Source organism: Gymnoscopelus braueri (assembly GCF_963280865.1).
Source record: "Gymnoscopelus braueri genome assembly, chromosome: 8".
NCBI lineage: Eukaryota > Metazoa > Chordata > Actinopteri > Myctophiformes > Myctophidae > Gymnoscopelus > Gymnoscopelus braueri.
Genome location: NC_137609.1, coordinates 24,307,534 through 24,330,100, shown reverse-complemented (window position 1 = coordinate 24,330,100; position 22,567 = coordinate 24,307,534). Strand labels below are relative to the sequence as shown.

At 41.5% G+C, this 22,567-nt stretch overlaps 1 protein-coding gene across 1 annotated transcript in view; it reads left to right on the top strand.

The window, feature by feature from the left end:
* The window catches only part of atp2a3 (ATPase sarcoplasmic/endoplasmic reticulum Ca2+ transporting 3), a 62,006-nt gene extending 42,022 nt beyond the window's left edge, over positions 1 to 19,984 (top strand). Inside the window, 13 exon segments of the mRNA XM_080435515.1 lie at positions 626 to 728; positions 2,647 to 2,733; positions 2,735 to 2,779; positions 4,491 to 4,607; positions 4,797 to 5,015; positions 5,196 to 5,531; positions 10,637 to 10,857; positions 10,949 to 11,151; positions 12,212 to 12,297; positions 13,499 to 13,632; positions 14,801 to 14,918; positions 15,508 to 15,625; positions 15,955 to 19,984. Of these exon segments, the coding sequence (XP_080291641.1) occupies positions 626 to 728; positions 2,647 to 2,733; positions 2,735 to 2,779; positions 4,491 to 4,607; positions 4,797 to 5,015; positions 5,196 to 5,531; positions 10,637 to 10,857; positions 10,949 to 11,151; positions 12,212 to 12,297; positions 13,499 to 13,632; positions 14,801 to 14,918; positions 15,508 to 15,625; positions 15,955 to 15,998 (1,831 nt within the window). The 3' untranslated portion in view covers positions 15,999 to 19,984.
* The last annotated feature ends 2,583 nt before the right edge of the window (positions 19,985 to 22,567 follow it).

Genomic DNA, 22,567 nt, shown 5'->3' with positions numbered 1-22,567 from the left:
CAGTAGTGGTGGGAGCCCTGTTAGCGACAGTTGCCCTCTAACTGCAGAGATCCATGGTGTGATCATGCACTCAACTGCAACAACACACACTTTTAACTTCTAAAACCACTCCTCCCCGGTCATCAGAGGCTTTTTAAAGTAAAAGATTGGGTGCTGCATTAGAAAAGAAAAAACGGTGTGCATTATCACATGACTTGATGAAGATTCACAACAGGATCGAAATGTTGTCAGCCAGATAAAGACATTTTTGTACCTACAGTACATGGTTGTGCGGGCTCTACCCTCTTTTAATTAAAGTACCCAATGTACCACTAAACATCTTATGAAGTGACTGGGGTTTAACCACTTAAGCCCTGTATATTAGTCCACATACGAATAGTGAAAATAGCTGATATCTCAAGGCCACAATGCATCGTGATGCATTGTGAGCTTGTAGTTCTGATTTTTTTGCACATTTTGACATAAAGAAATATATAAAAATTAAAATGTTTGCATATGACATGCCCAAAATGGGGACACCAGAGTTCATGTGCATAAATGCAGTGCATTCATCCATAATCCATTGCGTTGTGAGTGCTCTTTTGAGTGACTTGCGTGTACATTATGCTTGTTTGCTTTCTTCTAGATTGAAAGAAGATCAGCCAGTCCAGTGTGGAGACTATGATGGGCTGTTGGAGCTGGCCACTATCTGTGCCATGTGCAATGACTCTTCACTTGACTATAATGAGGTCAGTACCACACGCACATGTACATCAAGTGTACAGTACAGGTGGGATAGAGGAGTGTACAACACATCTGCCGCCGCTGTGAGACCTGATGTCATTAACTTGGGAGGAGGGACAGGCTACAGTTGCTATGCTAAAAAGTCTCATCTGCAGCACATGTACAAACATACTGTAGTTGTCTTTATAAATGTCCTCCTTGACTCATTTATACTGTAGTATGTACAATATGCAATATGCATGCATAACATTACTTCATGCCATGATTGCATGAACAGTGTCGTTGGAATACACACAGAAATACAATCATAAGTATTCCCTGTGTATGATATTTTCCTCTGGCATAGATTTGTTTTCTCACCTCTCACCAACCATTGTTATAGAGAGAGAGAGACTGAGAGACGAGAGAGAGAGAGAGAGAGAGTGAGAGAGAGTGAGAGAGAGAGAGAGAGAGACGAGAGAGAGAGAGAGAGAGAGAGAGAGAGAGAGAGAGAGAGAGAGAGAGAGAGAGAGAGAGAGAGAGAGAGAGAGAGAGAGAGAGAGAGAGAGAGAGAGAGAGGAGAGAGAGAGAGAGAGAGAGAGAGAGAGAGAGAGAGAGAGAGAGAGAGAGAGAGAGAAATAACTCTTCTTGAATACACAATTGTGAATAAAACGTGATTTTAACCAATCTGTATATATTAATACAATATAACTAGCACATCTGCAGGGGTTAGAGGTGGTCTCCCGTCCATTCCAATGAGAAATGTAGACCCTGATGTCAGTAGGACACTAGCTGGTTGACAGATAGTACTGCCTGAACTCATAGCGCAATATCTCCAATATGCCTTATCGGCTGAGCGGTCTCTCCGGCGGGAGAACTGGGTTAAAATCCCGGGCAGGACATGAAAGTTATGGATTGCAGCTTTATGGAAGGTGTTTTATTGCCTGCAGTGTTTGGTTACTAGTACAGATTATGTGTGGCTCGCCATTACAGCTTCATCTACCTACTCCGCATGTCACCCGATGAGGTCACTCTCTACCTCGACTCTGTCGTGTCTGAGTGTCCAGGAGTTGAACGGCAGATGTACTTGCATCATTTTCATTTGAGCCAGTCTTGCATACTTTATTTTGGAGTACCGCTTTTTCCACTTCGGTGGTATTTTTTTTTTTGTTCAAGGTTTTTTTATTTTATATTTTCACATACAGGTCTATAATAATGAGTATACAAAAAACAGTGAATGTATGTTAACCCTCCCACCCCCCCCAAAGTTCCCGCTCCGAAAGAGCCACAACCCTGGTTTCTCCTTGTACCATTAAAACAAAAGGACAATACAGAAAAATAAGACACAATTGCAATGAAAAATGAAAACAAGTCAGAAAATAAATAAAATAAAAATAAAGTGTACACAGTAGAATATATATATTATTAAAGAACCACTTCGGTGGTATTTGATTATAGTTATATGTATAGCTGAGCACCCCACTGCCTAAACTAAAAATGCATCCAGAGGAAGCACACCTGTTTTTCTTTCTTACCAAGAATAAGTTATTTGTAAACATTATGTGATCCTAATAACGTAATAGTAGGACTAGTTTATAGTCCAGGTCTTTTACACATGCACAGATACTGTACCTGTATGTGCTAAAGAGGAAGATAAAAATACCCTAAGTTGAACCCCCTCATTGAATTTCGTTGAATCTCTTTCAAATCACGTACAGTGGATGTATGTGTAATGTGTTCAACTGCAGGCACCATGTACAAGATGCTCAGTGTTAATTTATCCATTTGTAACTCAGAGAGTGTACAAAAGTGACTAAATGGACCCTTACGTGTGCATTTGGTTGTACATGAGCATGTACATTTGTACATGCTCAAAGTCAAATTAACATGGAGCATTTTAACTCTGTAGGGGTCATGGTAATCCCTGTCTTTTGTGTCTCCCAGGCTAAGGGGGTGTATGAGAAAGTGGGGGAGGCAACAGAGACTGCTCTCACGACCCTGGTGGAGAAGATGAACGTCTTCAAGACTGACCCTCTCAGGAATCAGCAAGGTGGAACGCGCTGGAGCGTGTAACTCGGTGAGCTATACTAACGTGATCCTGAAGTGAGATCAATACGTATGAGATGTCTGTCTCACTCAGTACTCACTGCAGTACAGTTTGTACTGTACTCTAGGGACTTGCATAAAACCTGCCTGAGGTTTTACACATATCATTTTGAACTATCCAGATTACAACACATTGTTTCAGTGATGGGTTTGGCTTAGATAAGATTTGTGAACCTGTTTTAGACTATTTTTAATTGAATCCATCACTGAGGAATTAGATTTGAAAATGTTTGGTCCATAAACAACAGAAAAGGCTTGCACACTGACGGATGAACGCTGAGGCTCTTTGCATGCAAGAAAATATAGAATCTTTATATTACAAAAGTGCAAAAAGTGACATGGTGAAAAAAATCTTAGCAAATATGTAGAATAGATAGATGGGTGGAGGTCATGATATTATTGGTTGAAATTGAATGTTTCAAGCCTACATAAGCATTTTCTTTTACAGGAAGAAAACATGACTGGATTTTGATCCAGTATAAATAGAAAAATAAAAAAGTATTTCTGTATTTGTGGGAGGCATGTATTGTTAAATGTGCAAAATATGACAGTCGTTTTCCACTCGACTCTAGATGAAGGTCATTTAAATCCCTAATGGTCTCACTGCTAAGGGAGAAGCAATCCTGTTAGTGACAGTTTTGGAGGTCATGACTAATATTTAGAGTAGCTGTAGCCTTAAGCCTGATTTATGCTTTGGTGACAAAGTGTTCTAACGCATTTTTAAATAAAGTGTGTGTGTGTGTGTGTGTGTGTGTGTGTGTGTGTGTGTGTGTGTGTGTGTGTGTGTGTGTGTGTGTGTGTGTGTGTGTGTGTGTGTGTGTGTGTGAGAGAGAGATTAAAATTAGAAATGTATGATGAAAGGACAATTTCCTACCCTGCTGTGCCAACACAAACTAACTGGGATAGAGATGGGAGTTTTGTCATATGGACAATCTTTCCTGTGTATGGAGTCCCCTGGCAGGGTGTGACTACGTCACAACCATCTGTTCTGGCAGAGAGGAGGAGATGTGTTAGCCTTCTAGCTAGTACCACCATGGGTCAAGCTCAGAGGTAGAGGGACCCCTACTGGTATAATAAGACATTGATACCGTACACACACATTTGATTTATTTAGTACTATAATTTCATTTTTATGGAACTGTTGAAACGGATACAAAGTATGTTTAAATTTAGTTTTAGTTATGTGTGTCAAAAAAAAGGTTTACAAACTGCTTCACAGACATAAAAGCAAACAAGAACTGGAAAAGCAATTCAATAAAAGAAATAAGAACATAAAAGCGATAATAAAAGAAAATTAAGAGTGAAAGCAAAAACTAGCTGTCCTCTAGTTAAACGCTATTATTATATGTTTTTCATAGTGAACATTGAATTAGCCTTTCCATTTTCCAGTGGAAGTTTATTCCACTACAGTCGAGCCCTTGCGGCCGCCCAGTGATTTAAAAACAAACGGTACAAATTTTAAATCAATTCTGAATGCCACGGGTAGCCAGTGCAGTGAGGCAAGAACAGGGGTAATGTGATCGTACTCAGCCAAACCTCTAAGTCACCTGCCACTAGCCTGACAGCTGCTCACAAATAAAGCTACTTAGCTCTAGCACTCGCACTACCATTTCTTTTCACTCTTCTTTTATCTCTTACAGTATGTGTATAATTCCTTCTCTTCTCTCCCTCCCATCCATCAGATGATCAAGCAGTTGATGAAAAAGGAGTTCACTCTGGAGTTCTCTCGTGACCGCAAGTCCATGTCCGTCTACTGCACCCCCACCAAGGCTGGCTCTCAGAGCAAGATGTTTGTCAAGGTAGAAATACATTTAATTCCAGTCAAAACATTATATTGTGTTTTGCAAACTCTGTTAAAGAATGTACATATATGCAAAAACAGTGCAAATGGAAAATATAAAATGTTGCAAATATCGATATATGTTACCATACACATACTTGTCATCAGCTTCTTTCACAGTGTCTGGCCATTTGATCCCTCTCTCTAGGGTGCGCCAGAGAATGTGATTGAGCGATGTCAATACCTGCGTGTGGGTTCAGAGAAGGTGAACCTGACTGCTGCCTTACGGGAGCAGTTGTTGGCCAAAATCAGGGAATGGGGGACAGGCAGGGACACACTGCGCTGCCTGGGCCTGGCCACCCGCGACACTCCACCACGCCAAGAGGTCATGGACCTGGAGAATTCCAACAAGTTTGCAGAGTATGAGGTAGAATCCTGCAGAACTCTATTGGATAAGAAAAACTGGTTCAGCATGATTTGTATTTCTTCATTTTAAACAAATGTAATGGCAGGTTTGTTTGATTTGTTCTTGTGTGTTTTGACTTCATCCTTGATCTCTTTCTTGATCCTTGATCTCCTCCTTCCATCTCCTCTTGTTTCCATGTAGATGTCTCTAACATTCGTTGGCTGTGTTGGAATGCTGGACCCTCCCAGGAAGGAAGTAATTGGCTCCCTGAAACTGTGCAGAGAGGCAGGCATTCGCGTCATCATGATCACGGGAGACAACAAGGCCACCGCTGTGGCGATTTGCCGGCGCATCAGCATCTTCGGTGAGGATGAGGATGTGACAGGAAAGGCCTACACGGGCCGCGAGTTTGATGACCTTTCGCCAGAGGCCCAGAAGGATGCTGTCAAACGTGCACGTTGCTTCGCACGCGTGGAGCCAGCTCACAAGTCCAAGATTGTGGGTTACCTGCAGTCCATGGACGAGATCACCGCCATGGTGAGCAGTAGTAGTGCAGTGCAGAATATTCCTAAAGTGTCATGAGCTTGCTGCTGATGCCTTGTCTCTGTCTCTCTCTGTCTGTCTGTCTGTGTCTCTCTCTCTCTGCGTCTTACTCTCTCTCTCTCTCTCTTCAAACTTGCGCTCACCTTAGATTCTCTCTAGATCATGGGTTTTCAACTGATTATGAACCAGGGACCACCACCCTGACTGAGAATCAACCTGGGGACCACTGTTGTGTTGGGAGGGGGGATATGGGCGTGGTGTGGGAGAAAAAGCTAGAAATTAAATTAACAGTCATTATTTAACTGGGATATGCTAGTGGTCCAGAGCTCAAAAACGATTGAGAACCACTGATCCATTCCTTTCCCATGGTTGCCCCTATTCTGTTCTCTTAACCTTCCATATTAAACTCATGTTAACTGATTCATTGCAACATATGTATGAGCAAGCACATGCAATTGATATGGGCACATTTCCTACTAATGATGACTCAACCAGGTAAACCGGTACAGTTTCCCTTGAAATTCTAACTCCCATTTCTGTGGAAGTTCTTGACATCCGACTTCCAAGTAACTGACAACATTGATGCGTCATCATACATCATAGTGTTTCTCAACTAGTGGTCGATAAAATAAAATATAATACAAATCTTCACTTTCCTACATTACTAAATGCATGGACCACATGCAATACCTTCACGGACCACCAGTGGTCCACGGACCACCAGTTGAAAACCCATGCTCTAGATCCTCAAGAAGCATAAATATATGTGCACGGTATATATTAACAGTATTTCTGTGCAAAAAAATGTGCTTCTTCTCTCATCTCTGTGGATGGTGTATGAAGAAGTATGAATCAGCAGAAGCCAGTGAGCCATGACTTCTTTCAGGTCTCTTAAAGGGTTGCTCCCTCAGGCACTGTATACTGTCAGAGCTGTCATCTAAGATGAACCTTTATTGATCCCAGTGGGGAAATTCAGGTGTCATAGCAGCAACAGCAGTAAGCGTGAAACTCAGGATAGGTACAGGTGAGAGCAGAGAGATAAGAATAAAGATAAAATAAATAAAAACTTGGAGCCCTATTCAAATTATCTACATTGCAAGATCTAAAGCGCATATAGCTCAAGCACATTTGGGCATGTCCAACTCCAGTTTAGCTAGTTAGATGGTTCATAATCTGGTCGCAAAGTAGAGCAAAGGGGTTGCATTTAGTCTCTTAATTAATCATGGGTGTCTTTTGGGTTGGGGTTAACAAACAAATCTAAGAATAAGAAATACATGAGAACTAGTGACCAAGATATGTCTGTATAGTAGCCATATCATTCGCTAGCATCAACTGAAAGAAAAAGGTGTTAAGAAAGGGTACAGGGAGAGTGAAGTGCTAGGGGTTGAGGTGGAGTCAGATTACGACCGAAAATTGGGAATGAGTCTGCAGTCCTGACTGCAAGGGAGAGTTTATTCCACAGTTTGGGAGCCAGGAGGGAGAAGAGTCTAGGATATGTGGAGCGTTGTCCAGGGTTTTTTAGGGAAGGCTCGCACATTTTTTTCCTGTGTTAGCTGATCATGAGCAGGAGGGGTTCTAGGGTTGGATCAGACCTTGAAGGTATGGGGGTGCCATGCCTTTGGTTGCCTTGTAGGCCAACATCAGGGTTTTGTACTAGTCTGCACAGGAAGCAACCGCGAGCCAATGAAGGGAGAAGAAGGGTGACATGAAAATTCTGCTGCAGCACATTTGGAGGGGCTTAAGTGAACATGCCGGGAGGCCTTAAAGTAGTCAAGCTTTGACACATGCAGTTCAGAATCACGCCTTCCTAAGTCCTGCTATGTGATCTCCTGTTATGTGGACCTCATTTATGTCCAAGATACATCTGAGATATCTTGACATATCCTCCTATAATTTGACAAACCTCTGTGACCGACCGTCGTGTCAGCAAAACTGTGTGCCCGGTTCTCCTCACTGGCTGGAGCAATTGATCTGAATTTGCACACAGCCATTGACCATTACGATCTGAACGCAACTGCGAAGCCCGTTTCTCAATTTCATCAAATCTCAGCTGTTTATTAGCGTTTTAAAAAACAACGGGAGTGACGGGACGCGCGACAGGACGCGCAATAACCCCACAACTACTACAGATGACATGTCATTGCTGTAGCCTACATTGAGCATAGAAAGAAAAATAAAACCAAAATGTGGCATCCTTGAACATGTTTTATTTGCTGTTTATTTCAATAAGGTGTCATTATTGAAATAAACAGCATATCGCACTCTCTCGCGCGCGCGCTCTCCTCAACACTCTCCTCCCTCCCTCAGTGGCTACTTCTTATTAATACGAATAATGATAAATAAAAGCTAAATCAGGGACTTTAAAATGGTTTAATGGTTTATAACATTTTTTTTGGGGGGAACACTTTACTTAAAGGTCGGGTCTATATTGCTTTATTTATAATGCGCTTATAAGGCATTATAACACTCGTTATAGATGTTTATAATCATGTGTGACAACTTGTCACACATGATTGATGTTTATAGCGTATAATAAGCGCTGGTCATAATGCATTATAAGCTCAGTGGATTTAGTTAGTTATAAAGTGTCTTTGTATTAAGTTGTTATATAATTATTAACGTTTATAACAAGTGTTATGAAGCATTGTAAGTGCATTATGATGCATTATGAATGTGAATATAATGCATTATAGACCCCACCTTTTACGTAAAGTGTTACCTGGTAGTTATACTGTGCTGTTCCACTGAGTTTTTAATGCATTATAACCCACACTTATGTATTTCCACACGGAGGAAAATGAACGACCCGAGGAACGATGACGTTTCAGGAAGTAAATTAATTTGTTCCCGTTCACACAAAAGACGAATGAATCGTTCATGAATGTCACAACACTAGAGGAGAGGTGTGAATGGGTGCACTGGAGCTAGTGGCACTGGGGTGCTCTCTGCCGCTGCTCCTGCGGTATCTTGACACATGTCTCAAAATAGCGAGTGGAAAAGCAAAGATAGGGAGACAAACATTATCAACTTTGCCTGTCATAAAGTCTTGACACATCATTCACCACAGCTCAAAGCAGCTGTGGGCCCCACTATGGGAGGTGAATTCACTCAAGACCGGCTTAGCCTAATCCTGTCTGGATCTAATATAATGAGACCTTTCAAAGCATATTTACAGGCTACAGTTCAAACTTTGCTAGTTTGTTCAACTTTGGTCCCTTAAAAGGTTAAACATTGCAAGCACTTCTGAACACGGTTACTGTGCAATTGCATTTCCACAGGCACACGGTTTGGCTGTGCATGGTTTATAACTTTGCCCAGTCAGCTTGGTTGGCTAACCGTGCTCAGCATAACCATGCTCAGCCAAACCGATCCGGTAGGAAGGCTTAATGACGATGATGATTAAAGGATTGGTTTTAGACCATACACATACAGTGAGAAAGCACTCTGAAGGTCAGCACAAAATGCCTGTCTGAGTATACTGCTGGACAGTTGAGAAGCGACAACCCAACATTTCTAAATCCACAACTATTCATAGTATACTACAGTATATATATTTTTAAACAAATATCTTTATTAGAATCACAGCATAGACATGTTGGCAGTCAGACATTTTTTTTTTTTCATTTTCTCCCTTTCCCCATCCCTCCCCCCATATTGTTATTGCTGTCACATTTTCCTTTTCAAAAGACAAAAAATCTGTAACAAATGCAGTGGAATAAAGAAACGGACCTGACAAACAAACATATAAACATGATTTCAAATTTGGTATAGACAGTGAAATGTAATAGAAAATAAATAATAAATATAATTTCAAAATAAATGTTCACAATAACTACTGTATATTCATTGCATATTATCACATGGTTAATTACAGGCTATTTGTTTATTTAATTTATTTAGTGAAAGGTAAAAAAAAGGAAAGTTGACAATGGGCTTATTTAGAACCCTTTCCTTAACTCATTGACTGCCATGGACGAGATTTCTCGTCATTCTGCTATGGCACAGCCTGCTTTTTTTTTCCTTTCTTTTTTTTCCCCACACAGAACCAGAGATAACGCGATCCGAAGATGTACTGCTCGATTCACTTCCTGGTTAATTTATTACTTAAAAATCCTGTATCTCGGCTGATTATTTTTTTAGGAAACATGCTATTTTTAACGCCGCATAACAAGCTAATGGGAGGTCAGGTAAATTTAGCTCAGGTTCTCACCAGACAAAAAAATTGGTCTTGAGTCATGACTATATTAAGCCTGATACATTTCTGACCATTTGTATATTGTACTCCATTGCGCTTTATCGGTCATATACATGGATATTATCCACAACTTGCGATAGTGAGACCGAAATTAGTTCAGAATGTTGACCAACTGGATCTCATTCTCATTTATTTTGTCCAAACTCTAATCAGTTTAAGTCTGCCGTCTTTCAAATTTCATCCTACTGTTACTGTTAACTTGTCCATGACTTTTATGTCACTGTGGTTTTTCAAAGGGACGTCCTACTCCTGATTCCAGGTCCATTGCTAGTGGAAACACGAATGATAACTGTTAACACACAAATGCGCCGTGGCCTCATTTGGCCCGATAATTGTCTTTGTGTGTCAAGCAAGTCTCTCAAGGCTAGAGTCTGCAGAAACACAAATGTTCATCTGTGTTAGGTAGTTAACACACTGTATGGCCCTGCTCTGTAGAGGGTAAATGAAAAATCTAATCATGTGAATCTGGGAATACACCTGGGAATGGTGTGGCTCCAATGTGGATCTCTGACTTTGTGTGGCCAGCTTGTGATGTCAGTCATTTATGATTTCAGTCATACAGTATTTGGGCAAGGTTTCAGCCCGATCAGAAATATTTCAAAAAGTATAAAACGTATGAGAAAAAAAACATTTGTCAAGGTATTTATGTACCCAATGGCACGTTTGCACAAGAAATGTTGCACTGATCGGTCCAGCGGGTTGTGAGATTAGCTCCGGACATAGAGACAGATACACAAACCTTATAGCCTCCTACAGAGCACATAACTTTGTTTGGCTAGTTAGAAAATCTTGTAGGTGCCCAAAATAGGGATGCCATGGTTAATGATCCGCTCCTTTCCCATAGACTGGAGATGGCGTGAATGATGCGCCAGCCCTGAAGAAGGCAGAGATTGGCATTGCCATGGGCTCCGGCACGGCGGTGGCCAAGTCAGCCTCTGAAATGATTCTATCCGATGACAACTTCGCTACCATAGTGTCTGCTGTGGAGGAGGGCAGAGCCATCTATAACAACATGAAGCAGTTCATCAGATATCTAATCTCTTCAAATGTGGGAGAGGTTGTCTGGTGAGAGCACACACACACACACACACACGCACACGCACACGCACACGCATACACATTCATTACTCAATGTTTCTATTTTGTTTCTATGCAGTATCTTTCTGACTGCTATCCTGGGGCTCCCTGAGGCTTTGATTCCAGTCCAGTTGCTTTGGGTTAATCTGGTTACTGATGGACTGCCTGCCACTGCCTTGGGATTCAACCCACCAGATCTGGACATAATGGACAAGCCGCCCCGTAACCCCAAAGAACCTCTAATCTCTGGCTGGCTCTTCTTCAGATACCTGGCAATTGGAGGTAACATACCTGTAGCACTGCATGATACTATCATGTAGATAACCATATTAGTTCGCATTACTGTCGGTATGCTGGTGATATGCAATGCGATGGTGCAGACTAGCTGATACATTAAGTTTAACGTTGATTAACAACGTTCAGTACAAGCCATGCTGCCAACACATCCTACTTTTCTAACATCCATACTTGAAAAGCCAACACCAGACCAGAGCCCTGAAGAAGTAAATAACAAATCATGATTTAAAGGTTTGTAAAATACATTTGTTAAGTCCATGTCAATAGTTTATTTACGTTATTCTAAAGTTGTAACTATTCCTCATTTATTCATGTTAGTAGATGAGGAATAGGCTCACTCTGTGTATAATTGCAGTTCCCTTTTCCAGAAGGTGGCATACGCTTTTCCTGGCTCTGGTGTTGGCTTTTCCAGTATGGATGTTAGAAACGTAGGATGAGTAGGCAGTATGGCATAGTTACTTAGTTACTTACTTGATTTAGAAGCCATTTTACTTTGCAACCAGGCTACGGGTGATCTTAGCTTGGGAAGGGGTTTTAAAGGTAGTGGAAGTAATCTTTTTTGGTTAAAAGTTAAAACGAAACGTTCTGTATAACAGGGTTCTCCCCGTTCCTCCAGCTCTTTAATAAACAGAGAGTAAATGTTAAGGTGGTTCACTAATTTCATCCAATCAGGAAAGTGAAACAATTCATCAGCTTCTATTTTTTTGTTGTTGTTTCATTACTTCTAATTTCACATGTTTATCCTGTATGAGTTCTCTCTCCTGATTGGATGAAATTGTTATCCTGATCTGAACATTTTCTGTTGCCTAAAGAGCTGGAGAGCTGGGGAGACCCCTGTAACTGACAAATACTCTATAGCAATGAATATTAGGGGAATATAGAGCTATTCAATCAATACATATAAAAAAGGGGTCACTTACACCCCCTTTAACTAATACTAATTTAAATTAACATTGTTTGTTATTCATCATACTTTGTTACACAATAATGTTTTATTGAGGTATTATACATTACATGATGTAACTGTGACTGATTCCCCCTGCAGGATATGTGGGTATTGGAACAGTGAGTGCTGCTATGTGGTGGTACATGTACGATGATGAAGGCCCTAAAATCTCCTTCTATCAGCTGGTGAGTAGGCTGTGCTCCCAACTCATCAGACTCCAACTTAAGCTCATTCAGAATGAATACAAAAATAGAAAATTCTATCATACATTTTCTGTCTTTAAGTCAGTCAGTCAAGTCAGTCAGACAAATTCAATTTGAAAATTCAATTTGTTAGTACAAATTAAGCATTATTTTACAGTACAGCCCCTCCTTCGGAGCATAATTCTCTATTGTGTAGAACTTGATCTACATTTTGCCATGCATTCCCTCGACACACAGCAGTATTTGGCGATCCCAGCATTCTACAGAAATAGATAGTGTGTCGGTGGGAAGCAAGATCCCTGTGGTTTAATTTCATAGTGGGAGGGAACAGGGCCAGGGTTCCCCAGCTGCTCCACTGTCAGATCTGAGCTTCATCAAACCACAGACGTCCTATCCATATATCCTGTTGACACACATGCTGGCATACACACACAAATACATGCACACAAGCGTAAACACACACAGCTTGAGTAACCCTACATCAGTGATAATCAACCTTTTTAATTTCAATTAGGCCACTGACTGGGGGGGGTATGATTTTGTTATTTTTAATATCTGGGACCCCAATCTACACTATAAAATCCTTAGTGTTAAAGGGATACCCCCCCCCCCCCCCCCAAATGACTTTTTTTTCCTATCGATTAGTCACCCATGGAGACTTGAATTCATGGATATTTTTTAGTTTTTGTCGCATTCCTAAGCCAATAATTTGATGACCGGCAGCGGTTCCGGTAGGAGACACAAAGAGTCTCCTTTGTGTCTGACCAGAACCGCTGCCTACCGGTCCGCTGGTCATTAAATCATTGGCTTAGGAATGCGACCTATACAAAAAAATCCATGAATTCAAGTCTCCATGGGGTGACTAATCGATAGGGGGAAAAAATGTTTTGGGGTGAACTATCCCTTTAATGTAACTCTTACGAGTGTACAAATGTGTGCATTTGTGTACATTTGTACACTCTTGGAGTTACAGACATATTGTAAGGGTCCAGTTGTTCCCTAACTGTCAATCATTTAGCCGGAGACTCCCTGGAATCCACTCAAGGACCTCTGGGGGTCCCCACTCCCCAGGCCGCACGTTGACAAACAGTGCCCTATATAGTAAAGTGCAGAGTGTTAATTGGATTTGACTGTGTACCTAATACTGTAAATGCACGCGTGTCCTGTCTGTCTCTCTCTACAGAGACATTTCATGCATTGCACTGAGGAGAACCCCATGTTCCAGGGGATAGACTGTGATGTTTTTGAATCCCGCTACCCTACAACGATGGCCCTGTCTGTGCTGGTCACTATTGAAATGTTCAACGCTCTCAACAGGTCAGTCATCTTCTGCTGTGTTCAGGTCAGGGGTATAGTGATAAACACAACAAAATGTAATTACTGTCCGATTAGGTGTATTATGTGGCCTGCCCCCTAAAGTCTTTGCATTAGTAATGCAATGCTGTTATTTTTTTATATCTCCGAATTGTTAACACACAGTTTTAGCCCATACTTGCAATTTAGATGTCTTTACAGGTATTGGTAGTCAGAGTAGATCTCTGATCGTCTGGCTATGCATAACTACTTCCTGGACTAGTGAGATCATATGAGCAGACCGTGGCAAGTTGCCATATGCCTACTGTCAGTGTGTTTTTCAAATAACTGGGTGACCATCTTTACCAACATTGTCAGTAGGGACATTATGCCAAGAGGTGATAAATCTGAATTTATTTTATTTTTAATTAGCTTAGGCTTCAAATAGATTTCCTGGAGTCCCAAACTGCCAGAATCCTTCATTTCTGCAAGACTTAATACTGTGTTGACTGTATGCAGTACAATATTATTATGCATACATTATATAATAATAATTCACACATTGTTTGCATGCTAATATTTGGATACTTGTTGCAAAGGAATCAGGCTTAGCTGCACTTATTAATAATGTGTAATGCAATTGCAGAAAAGGGGTGAAAGATGATGAGTGTGAGGGGAAAACTCCCGGTGTCGTTGCCAGGGTTGCTCATGGAGCAAGCCTGTCAAATACTCCCCATAGAAACCAAGACTAATGTCTCATTATAGGAAAGTGTTTTAGGAATAGAATTCTAAATGAGAGGGGCTTCCCTCGCAGATGAAAAGGCACACTACTGTGGTTCATATCCCCAGCCAAAAAAGACAGTAAAAGTGACAGGTCCACCACATGTTTACATGGTTGCTAGCTACACTAGCTTGGGAAGTCTGTTGTCATGATTTAGTCAGCGTTGTTATTAATTTTGAATCATCATGAAGTCTCTCCGTGTGACCGCATGCCTTTAATTGTACAGTAATTGCTCTTTCCTCAATCCTTACTGGAAGATCCAAAACTGGATTCTTTAAGCCTCTAGGCTAGGGGTTTTCACAAGTTCAGTATTTTGTTGTTGTTGTTTTTTGTCTGATATAATTTTGCTTCATGGTTAGTCACTAATCCTCAATTTAATTTCCTGTTTCAATTTATTTGAACACAAATTAGCCTTTCTGAGAACCAGTCCCTGGTCAGGATGCCTCCCTGGGTCAACTTCTGGCTGCTGGGAGCTATCATCCTCTCCCTCTCCCTTCACTTCCTCATCCTCCACGTTGAGCCTCTGCCTGTGAGTAGTGCTCTGTCAAGATGCTAGATGGTGCACATTACAGTTTGGGCCCATTAAAAACAATAATCTTAAGACTTAAATTAACATTCTCCCTACACAGTATTTTACTGTGTAGGGAGAGGCACTCACACACAGGAGCAGACTGCTGCTGAAACGTTAGCCTACGTTGAGGCGGTGGGCAGAGAGAGCACTTAGGAAGCAAAGGGAAATACCCATCACATTATTAGTTTGATATAAACACTATATATATTTTGTGTAAATTGTTGTAATAATGTTGCTATTGTGTCATTGTAATACACCAACCTCACTCAGACAAATCCCTTTGTATATTCAAACATACTGTTTTTTTAATTAAAGATCAAAGTTTCCCACTGCACCAGGCTTATCCTGTTTTAAAGTAGTGCTTTCCATTAGTTAAGTTGCATTTATTGTAAATAAAGACTTGGAGATAAAGGCCTTCTGTCTTAAGGAGACTGGTGCATCTCTGTCTGCTTGCAGCTATCTAATGATTTATCCACGACTAGACCAATTACCGTGTTCGGTCTGTCATCGGAAGACGTATTAACCGTTTCTGGTCTCCGTCCCTCAGCTGATATTCCAGGTGACCCCTCTGCACTTGGGCCAGTGGATAGTGGTGCTGAAGATCTCCATCCCAGTCATCCTTCTGGATGAGGCCCTGAAGTACATCTCCAGGAACCATCTAGAAGGTATGGTAGACCTAGCTGATGCACATTTGAAAAGCAATGCACCTTGATCTCAGTTCTGTAATCTTTAATAATTCAATTAATTCAAGTTCTTGAGTGACCGTGCAATGTCAAATTGGAAGTCAGTTTTCAGTTGTAACTAATCTCTTTACTCTCTTTTCTCATGCATTTATAATGCAGCCTAAATTCTTTCTCACCTTCTCTGAAAAGGTACTCTTTATTTCCAACTTCTCCTCTTCTTTGCTTTAAACTAGCAACTCCTAGCAGTAGCCTGGTAGGACAACGTATCACTTCTTCTAAATGTGTGTTGTTTTTTCTTTTATCACTGGCAGGTGATGAGGAGAAGAGATACAGGAGGAGACGGCTGCAGGACTAAGACCTCTCCCTCAACACAAACGCACACACACGCACACTCATACACTTACACACATACTTAGCCACATGCCTGCCCTCTTCCCCTTTTCACTATACACCCTCTCTCTCTCTCTCCTGTCCTGTCCCTGGTCCTGCATGTCCCAGCCAACCACCACTAGTAATCAGCAGGGCTTGCATGAGACGGTGAGAGTGAGAAAGTGTGCATGTGTCGTCTTTAGCATACATTTTGAGCGTGTGAGATAAGGCGTGAATGTGAGTGACTTGTGAGGTGTTACCTTAGCTGTGACCCAACTTCACAGTTCTAGGAAAGTGCGACAGAAAAAATACCCAGGGCTTCAAACATCTCTGCCCGTTGTTGTTGTTTTTTTCCCTAGCTGTACAATTCAAAATATTGGTGCAGTAGCTAGACCTTTGGGGGGGTTGAGGACAGAGGTTTAGAGAAGCTGGCGGGGTGTCTAAAATCAGCATGGGAACAGAGAGAGACCTTGAGAGGCGAGGCCTTCCCAGGAGAACACAGAGAGAGTCCGCTATTCACACTGGCAAGACGGGCAGTGACGAGCATCTGGAGGGTGGCACGCACCCCTGCTCCGTCTCTCTCTTATATGTGTGTGTGTGTGTGTGTCACCATAAAAGCTTTATCTCTGAGCTATCTCCTGCTACCCACACTACTGGCAGTGGCCAGCTCTGTATGAGCAGGGCCCGTCAACAAAGTGAAACCGCATCTCTGATCTCTGGCCAGTGTGTCATAACACTGTTCCTCCATCTCCTGCTGTCTTTACTCTTGCCACATGGAACCTCTTCCTCTTATTTGTTGCAAGGTTATGCACTCTCCCCGCAATTTTGCACTCTCCCATCCCCCCTCCCCTCTCCTTGCTACATCCCCCCTTGCGCTCTGTCTGTCTGTCTGTCTGTCTGTCTGTCTGTCTGTCTGTCTGTCTGTCTGTCTGTCTGTCTGTCTGTCTGTCTGTCTGTCTGTCTCTCTGTCTGTCTTTCTCTGTGTCTCTCTCTCTCTCTGTTTGTGTGTCTTTGTCACTCTCTCAAATTTTCTCTCTCTCTGTTGAGGAGGACTTGTAGGACTCTGGGATGTGGAGGGATTTCCCCTCCTGAAGTTGTGAATAGCTTTATGCTGCTTGGCTTCTTCGTTTAGTTCTTATATGAGGAGCTGGGGTCAGCTCACAGACAGAAAACAAAAACAAAACAATAATAGTTATAATAAGCAGAAAGAAATGTGAAATGTCTAACCGTACCAAACCAGCATACTTATGGTGCTTTTACACTGCATGGTACCAGCTCAGCTCCACTCCACTCAACTCAACAATGGCTAGTTTAAAAGGCTGTAAACAGTATTCGGGAACTTACATGTAGTATAGGGGAAGTCCAAGTCCGCTGTGTTTTTACGTCACCTTTTGGTATCGTCTCAGCTCGCTTGGAACCTCGACAGAGGTGATACCAAAAATGTACTAGCTACCAGCTACTAGGTACTGCTTTTGTTCAACTGGAAAACCAAAAAAGGCGAGTTGAGTTGAGCCGTACCATGCAGTAGAAAAGTGACTATACAGTACAGTTATCAATAGCGCCTCTTTTTCTCTCCCAGCTGACTGTCATATACAACCGAGTTGTCAGATGTCTGATGTTGACTTAATGGGTCTGGGTGAAATAGGTCTTTCAGTCTTTGACTTGCACAGCTGATGTGGCATGAATATCAAGCACACATCTGGTTTTCTCAGCCTTTGATAATTAGTTTGTTACGCATTAGAACATGCCCATGTAAATTCCATTATCAACATCAATGCCTTATATAGCCCACTGAGTAATGTGGTCAAAAAGAATGTTTTTTTATAAGCCTTTTTGATTTCGCATTATCCATTCTTTGTTTCCATTCATCTTTGCCATATCTGTAATTATCTTGGAGCACTTAGTCTTGAAGACTCTAAATGTCTTAAGCATGGTCTAATACGTATCGTTTACCGCTCCCTTCTATTGTGTACTCGCTGTGTACTGTTCCCTCAGCTCCTCTCGCTCCCAGCGCTTTAGCAATGCAGGCTCATGTGGGTATTGTTTTATAATGACTAAATAATAATGTATTTGACTGAATAAACCCAGGGGGTTTGGATTGTGTCTTTAGTTCTTAATTGTGGGTTTTGTTGTGGGTCCCGGTACTCTGCGGGCCGGGCCAGGCTGATACAGTAACTAACAGGGTGTGCAGACATTGCTCAGATCACTTTCATAGTGCCACTATTTCAATGTGGGATAGCTGACTTTGTGTGTAATTCTTGCATTACTCACAAATTTCCTTTTTAAAGTAGCATCTTCGTAACATTGTAACTCACTGATGCTCACCATTTCTGTGTACTTGCTCTCTCAGTGGTGGGCTGTGGACAAGACAGCACAGAAACCTTCTTTCAACGAAAAAATATCATCCGTTTCCTCCAGTGACATCATCGGTGGTAATTTCAAACAAGATGTCAAACTTTTTTTCTTCTTTTTTTTTTTTTTTTTATGTATTGATGCAAGTACAGTGGCTTCTATTTCAGTGTGCGAACTTTCCAGGAAGAGAGAGGCTGTAGTTTCCAATAGCTTGGAATCCCCACCGATGATGTCTTGGGTGGAATGTTTCTAAACTGTCGACAGCACTCGCCCTCTCACACAGAGCGAGTAGACGGAAATGGTGCCATCTTTATGATGAGCATCAGTGAGGACCACTATATGAAGATGAGCTTGAAAACATGGGTACTGTACGGAAAACGGTATTCATGTTCATTTATTTCATCAGCTTAATTTCCTTTATGAATGTGTAACCAGGTCAACATTTGGTATCTTTTTTCCATACCAGCAGTGGCTTAGCCCAATTTATACATAGTAATAATTATGACCTCATCATCAGTCGGCGTAAATGCTGTAGCTGGTTTTCACCTAAAGAAAAGAATGTGATGCGGTCGTACAGCAAAGTATAAATGAAGCTGAGGTCTCCGGAGTGACTGACCCCCTCTTAGCTACTGCACCAGCCCCTTTACGCTGTGGCCCTTTGACATTATGGCACTGTGGCCACCACTGGCCACCAGGCACTATAGTTCTGTATAACCTTGTTCTTTACTACTGAATCCTCAAACTCTGTACAGAAGATGAAAAGATGGTCGCATGGAACCTTGTTACTGTAATTAATAACCTATACAGTATATGTTATTTAAAAAAATGTTTTTTTTTATAACCTGCATCGATGAAGCCTACTTACCAACGACAAACCGAATTGCGAGAAACCATTTTTATTTTTATTTGAGCACATAGTATCTAAGAATCTCCTTTTTTTTGTAGACTAGAAAGTTTGTTTATTCATTGTTCTGTTTGGTTTTTACAGTTGCTGGGTTTTTGTGTCTTTTACTGTAGGGAAAGAATATGATGTGTCATTGTTTAAGATGGGCAAGAATCGTGCTTACGCTAATTCCAGTAACGGTGGTGATGATGACGATAATTTCAGTGATAGTCTGATTTGAGAATATTTAAAACTGTCTGGTTTGAGGCTGACTTCTACTTTGTTGCACAAATCTAGGTGAGCGATACTCACAAGGGTCATGCACCAAAGTATAAATGAGCTTATACACTGAGTGACAATGAGTTATGAAGTTTATAATGGATGTACATTGAAGGGCTCAGTGTGGCTGCAGGATCTAGAGACCCTTGACAAACCTTTTGGGTTCGACCATTTGGAATGCATATGTCTTAAGTATGGCACTCAAGTTCTCCTGTCCTCTAAAACGAATAACCTCCTATATTATTTAAAAAGAGAATCATGTTGCTGTTGCTGACATTTGACTATTCCATTGCTCTTCTGTTGTCCGCAGTAGTGACATAGACTGGTCTTTAGAGCCTGACTCCCACCACTGAGAAATTAAACGCATTCTCTGTATTGCCTTGTTGATATTAATTGTGGACACATAATTTTATAAATGACAAAGACGTGGAAATAAAGATTATTTATCTTGTTATTTATTCCGTGGTCATGTTCCTTCTTCTGGACCACACTAGCATGCATTTGTGGCATAAGACCTTGTCACTCGTCAGAAATCTTTCTAAAATCAAGCATAGGTTAAATTAGCTACAGTTCAAACAAAGCCATATCTTGTCTTCCGATCAAGGAGGGAGTGAGTTAATTTTCTCAAGTCATAAACTCTCCATGCTAAAATTCTATTAAGGTCACCAAATAATGTCATTTGAGGGTGGAGTGACACTAATAGCTGACTCATGATCACTTAGCCTATTAGAACAAAGAATTCCACTCCGCCAACCATAGCCTATTACTCAGGTTCAGGTTTTCAGCCACATCAGAGCGACTATAAACATGCTCTAACAAAACGTGTGCACGAATACATTTCCACCAGCAGAGGGCAATGTTACATCTCTTTGAGAAAAGAAAAGTAAAAGAATTTTAGTAATCATTGATGATAGTAATCATTGCTATAGAGTTCAGTAAGGGGTCACTCCATCTCCTTTAGTAAACAGAAATAAATGTTTAGGTCAGGATACCAAATATGTCCAATCAGGAGAAAGAACCCCACTAAGAACATTTATCAGCATCAGTTTCACAGTGTTACAATTTTGTCTGTACATTTTTCTGTTTCATCATTCCCAATTTCACTTGTTTATCCTGTAGCCTATATGAGTTCCCACTCAAAAGTACTTTCTGTTTACTTAAGATATGGAGCGGGAGACACCTTTTACTGAACAAACACATGCGTGAGTGTGTGCGGTCTAGCCAACACCAACTCGGGACTCCTGATTCGCTGCCCTCCACACCCTCCTGTCTAGCATCAGGGTCTTGAGCAGTGCCCTAGCCAGCCTCATCCTTCTCTCGCTGACCTTGTCTGTGACCTTCAGTCAGTCAGTCAGTACAGTACATTTTGAATGCGGTGTAAGTATACAGGACTCAGGAGTTGGCAAGAATGCACATTTTCATCCTGACAAATAACAATAACACAAGATGACATAGAAAGTAGGACAAGTACAAGATAAAAACGGATACAAAACAAGTAAAATGACAATGTATATAACTTAAACTGTCTGTTTTAAAACATAAATACTTTGCCATTTAAATAGAAGACAAAACTGGAGAATAAAATGGTATTAAAGTGCAAATTAATTGCAAGTGACTGCAGGTTTTATTGTCTAGCAGCCATTCCTTTTAAGATAGGCTAGTGCTTAAAAGAAAGAAAATCATAAGCATTTTTTGTGCTTTTTACCCCCTTTTCTCCCCAATAGTAATTAGTCTAGTCATTAAGCCAATTGAGTCCTCCCAACACACATTTGTGTGTTGTCGCTGCTGCTGTTATATCCTACGCCAATGAGGAGCCCCCGCCGGGAGGACAGAGCCGTCATCCTACTCCCCCGCCCAACACTCCTTGCTAACAGGCGCCGCCCAACCCATAGGAGTCCCAGTACCTGCAGAGACAAATATCAGCCTCCCCGCCCGGCTTCCCTCCCCACACAGGCCAACACCCTCAGCTGGATATGGATTTGTCTGACTCAAGTATCTTGTCCCTAGAACCTTTACTTGTTTTAACCACATCAATGGGTAGCATCCCTATTCGGGCATGTCTAGTTTAGGGATACGTCCACGTATAGACCCCAGGGGGACTTGCTGTGGATTGCGGTGGACCTGTGTACTGGGGCCCTCCCCAGGGCTGTTTCTTGCTGTTATGAAGACTATTTGGTTGCATAGGGCCACCAGAGGGCCCACACACTCCCTCATGTGCTCATGGGTTAATCTAAACTAAGAACCTCCTGCTTCAGTAGGCCTCACATGTGGAAATGGGACATGCAGACCATACCCACGGGCAGTGCCAGAGCTCCAGGGGAATCCCAGGGCTCTGAAGAGAGAGGAAGTGGAACTCATTAGTATCAATGTGACGTGGCAAGTTGGTTGAATTTAGGCAGAGGCTTCATAATTTCCGCCAGAAAGGGATTATGTTTTCGCCCCTGCATCTGACAGTGCGTCTGAGAGACACTGTGCAGCTATTCTCGGACACCACTGCACCGATCGGCGTGAAGCTTTGCACATACACTGACACTCCCAGTAAGCCATGGAAGAAACTCCAGCCCAAATCTTTCAAATTGACATCATGGTGGTGCTATAACAGGCCGCTTCAACTTGTTGCCTACAATTCTTGAAGGTTGTGATGTATCAGTTGGATTTTTTATATCCATTCCAATTGACTACGATTGGCTTCCAAAGTTTGCAGGAGGGGCAGTGGTGGAAAAAGTACTCAAATTCTTTACTTAAGTAAAAGTACCAATACTGCAATGTAAAAGTCCAGAATAAAAAATTTACTTGAGTAAAAGTACAAAAGTATTGGCATCAAAATATACTTAAAGTATCAAAAGTAAAAGTACTAAATATTTGAAAATAGCAGATCTACAAGCTCACAACGTGTCGCGCTGCGACGCGTTGTGAGCTTGTAGATCTGCTATTTTCAAATAGCCTATGTATAAAATAGGGCTAAAGTGGTTAATGTATGTTTCATTATATCATAATTTATATCTGAAAAGTAACTAGTAACTAAAGTTTTCAAGTAAATG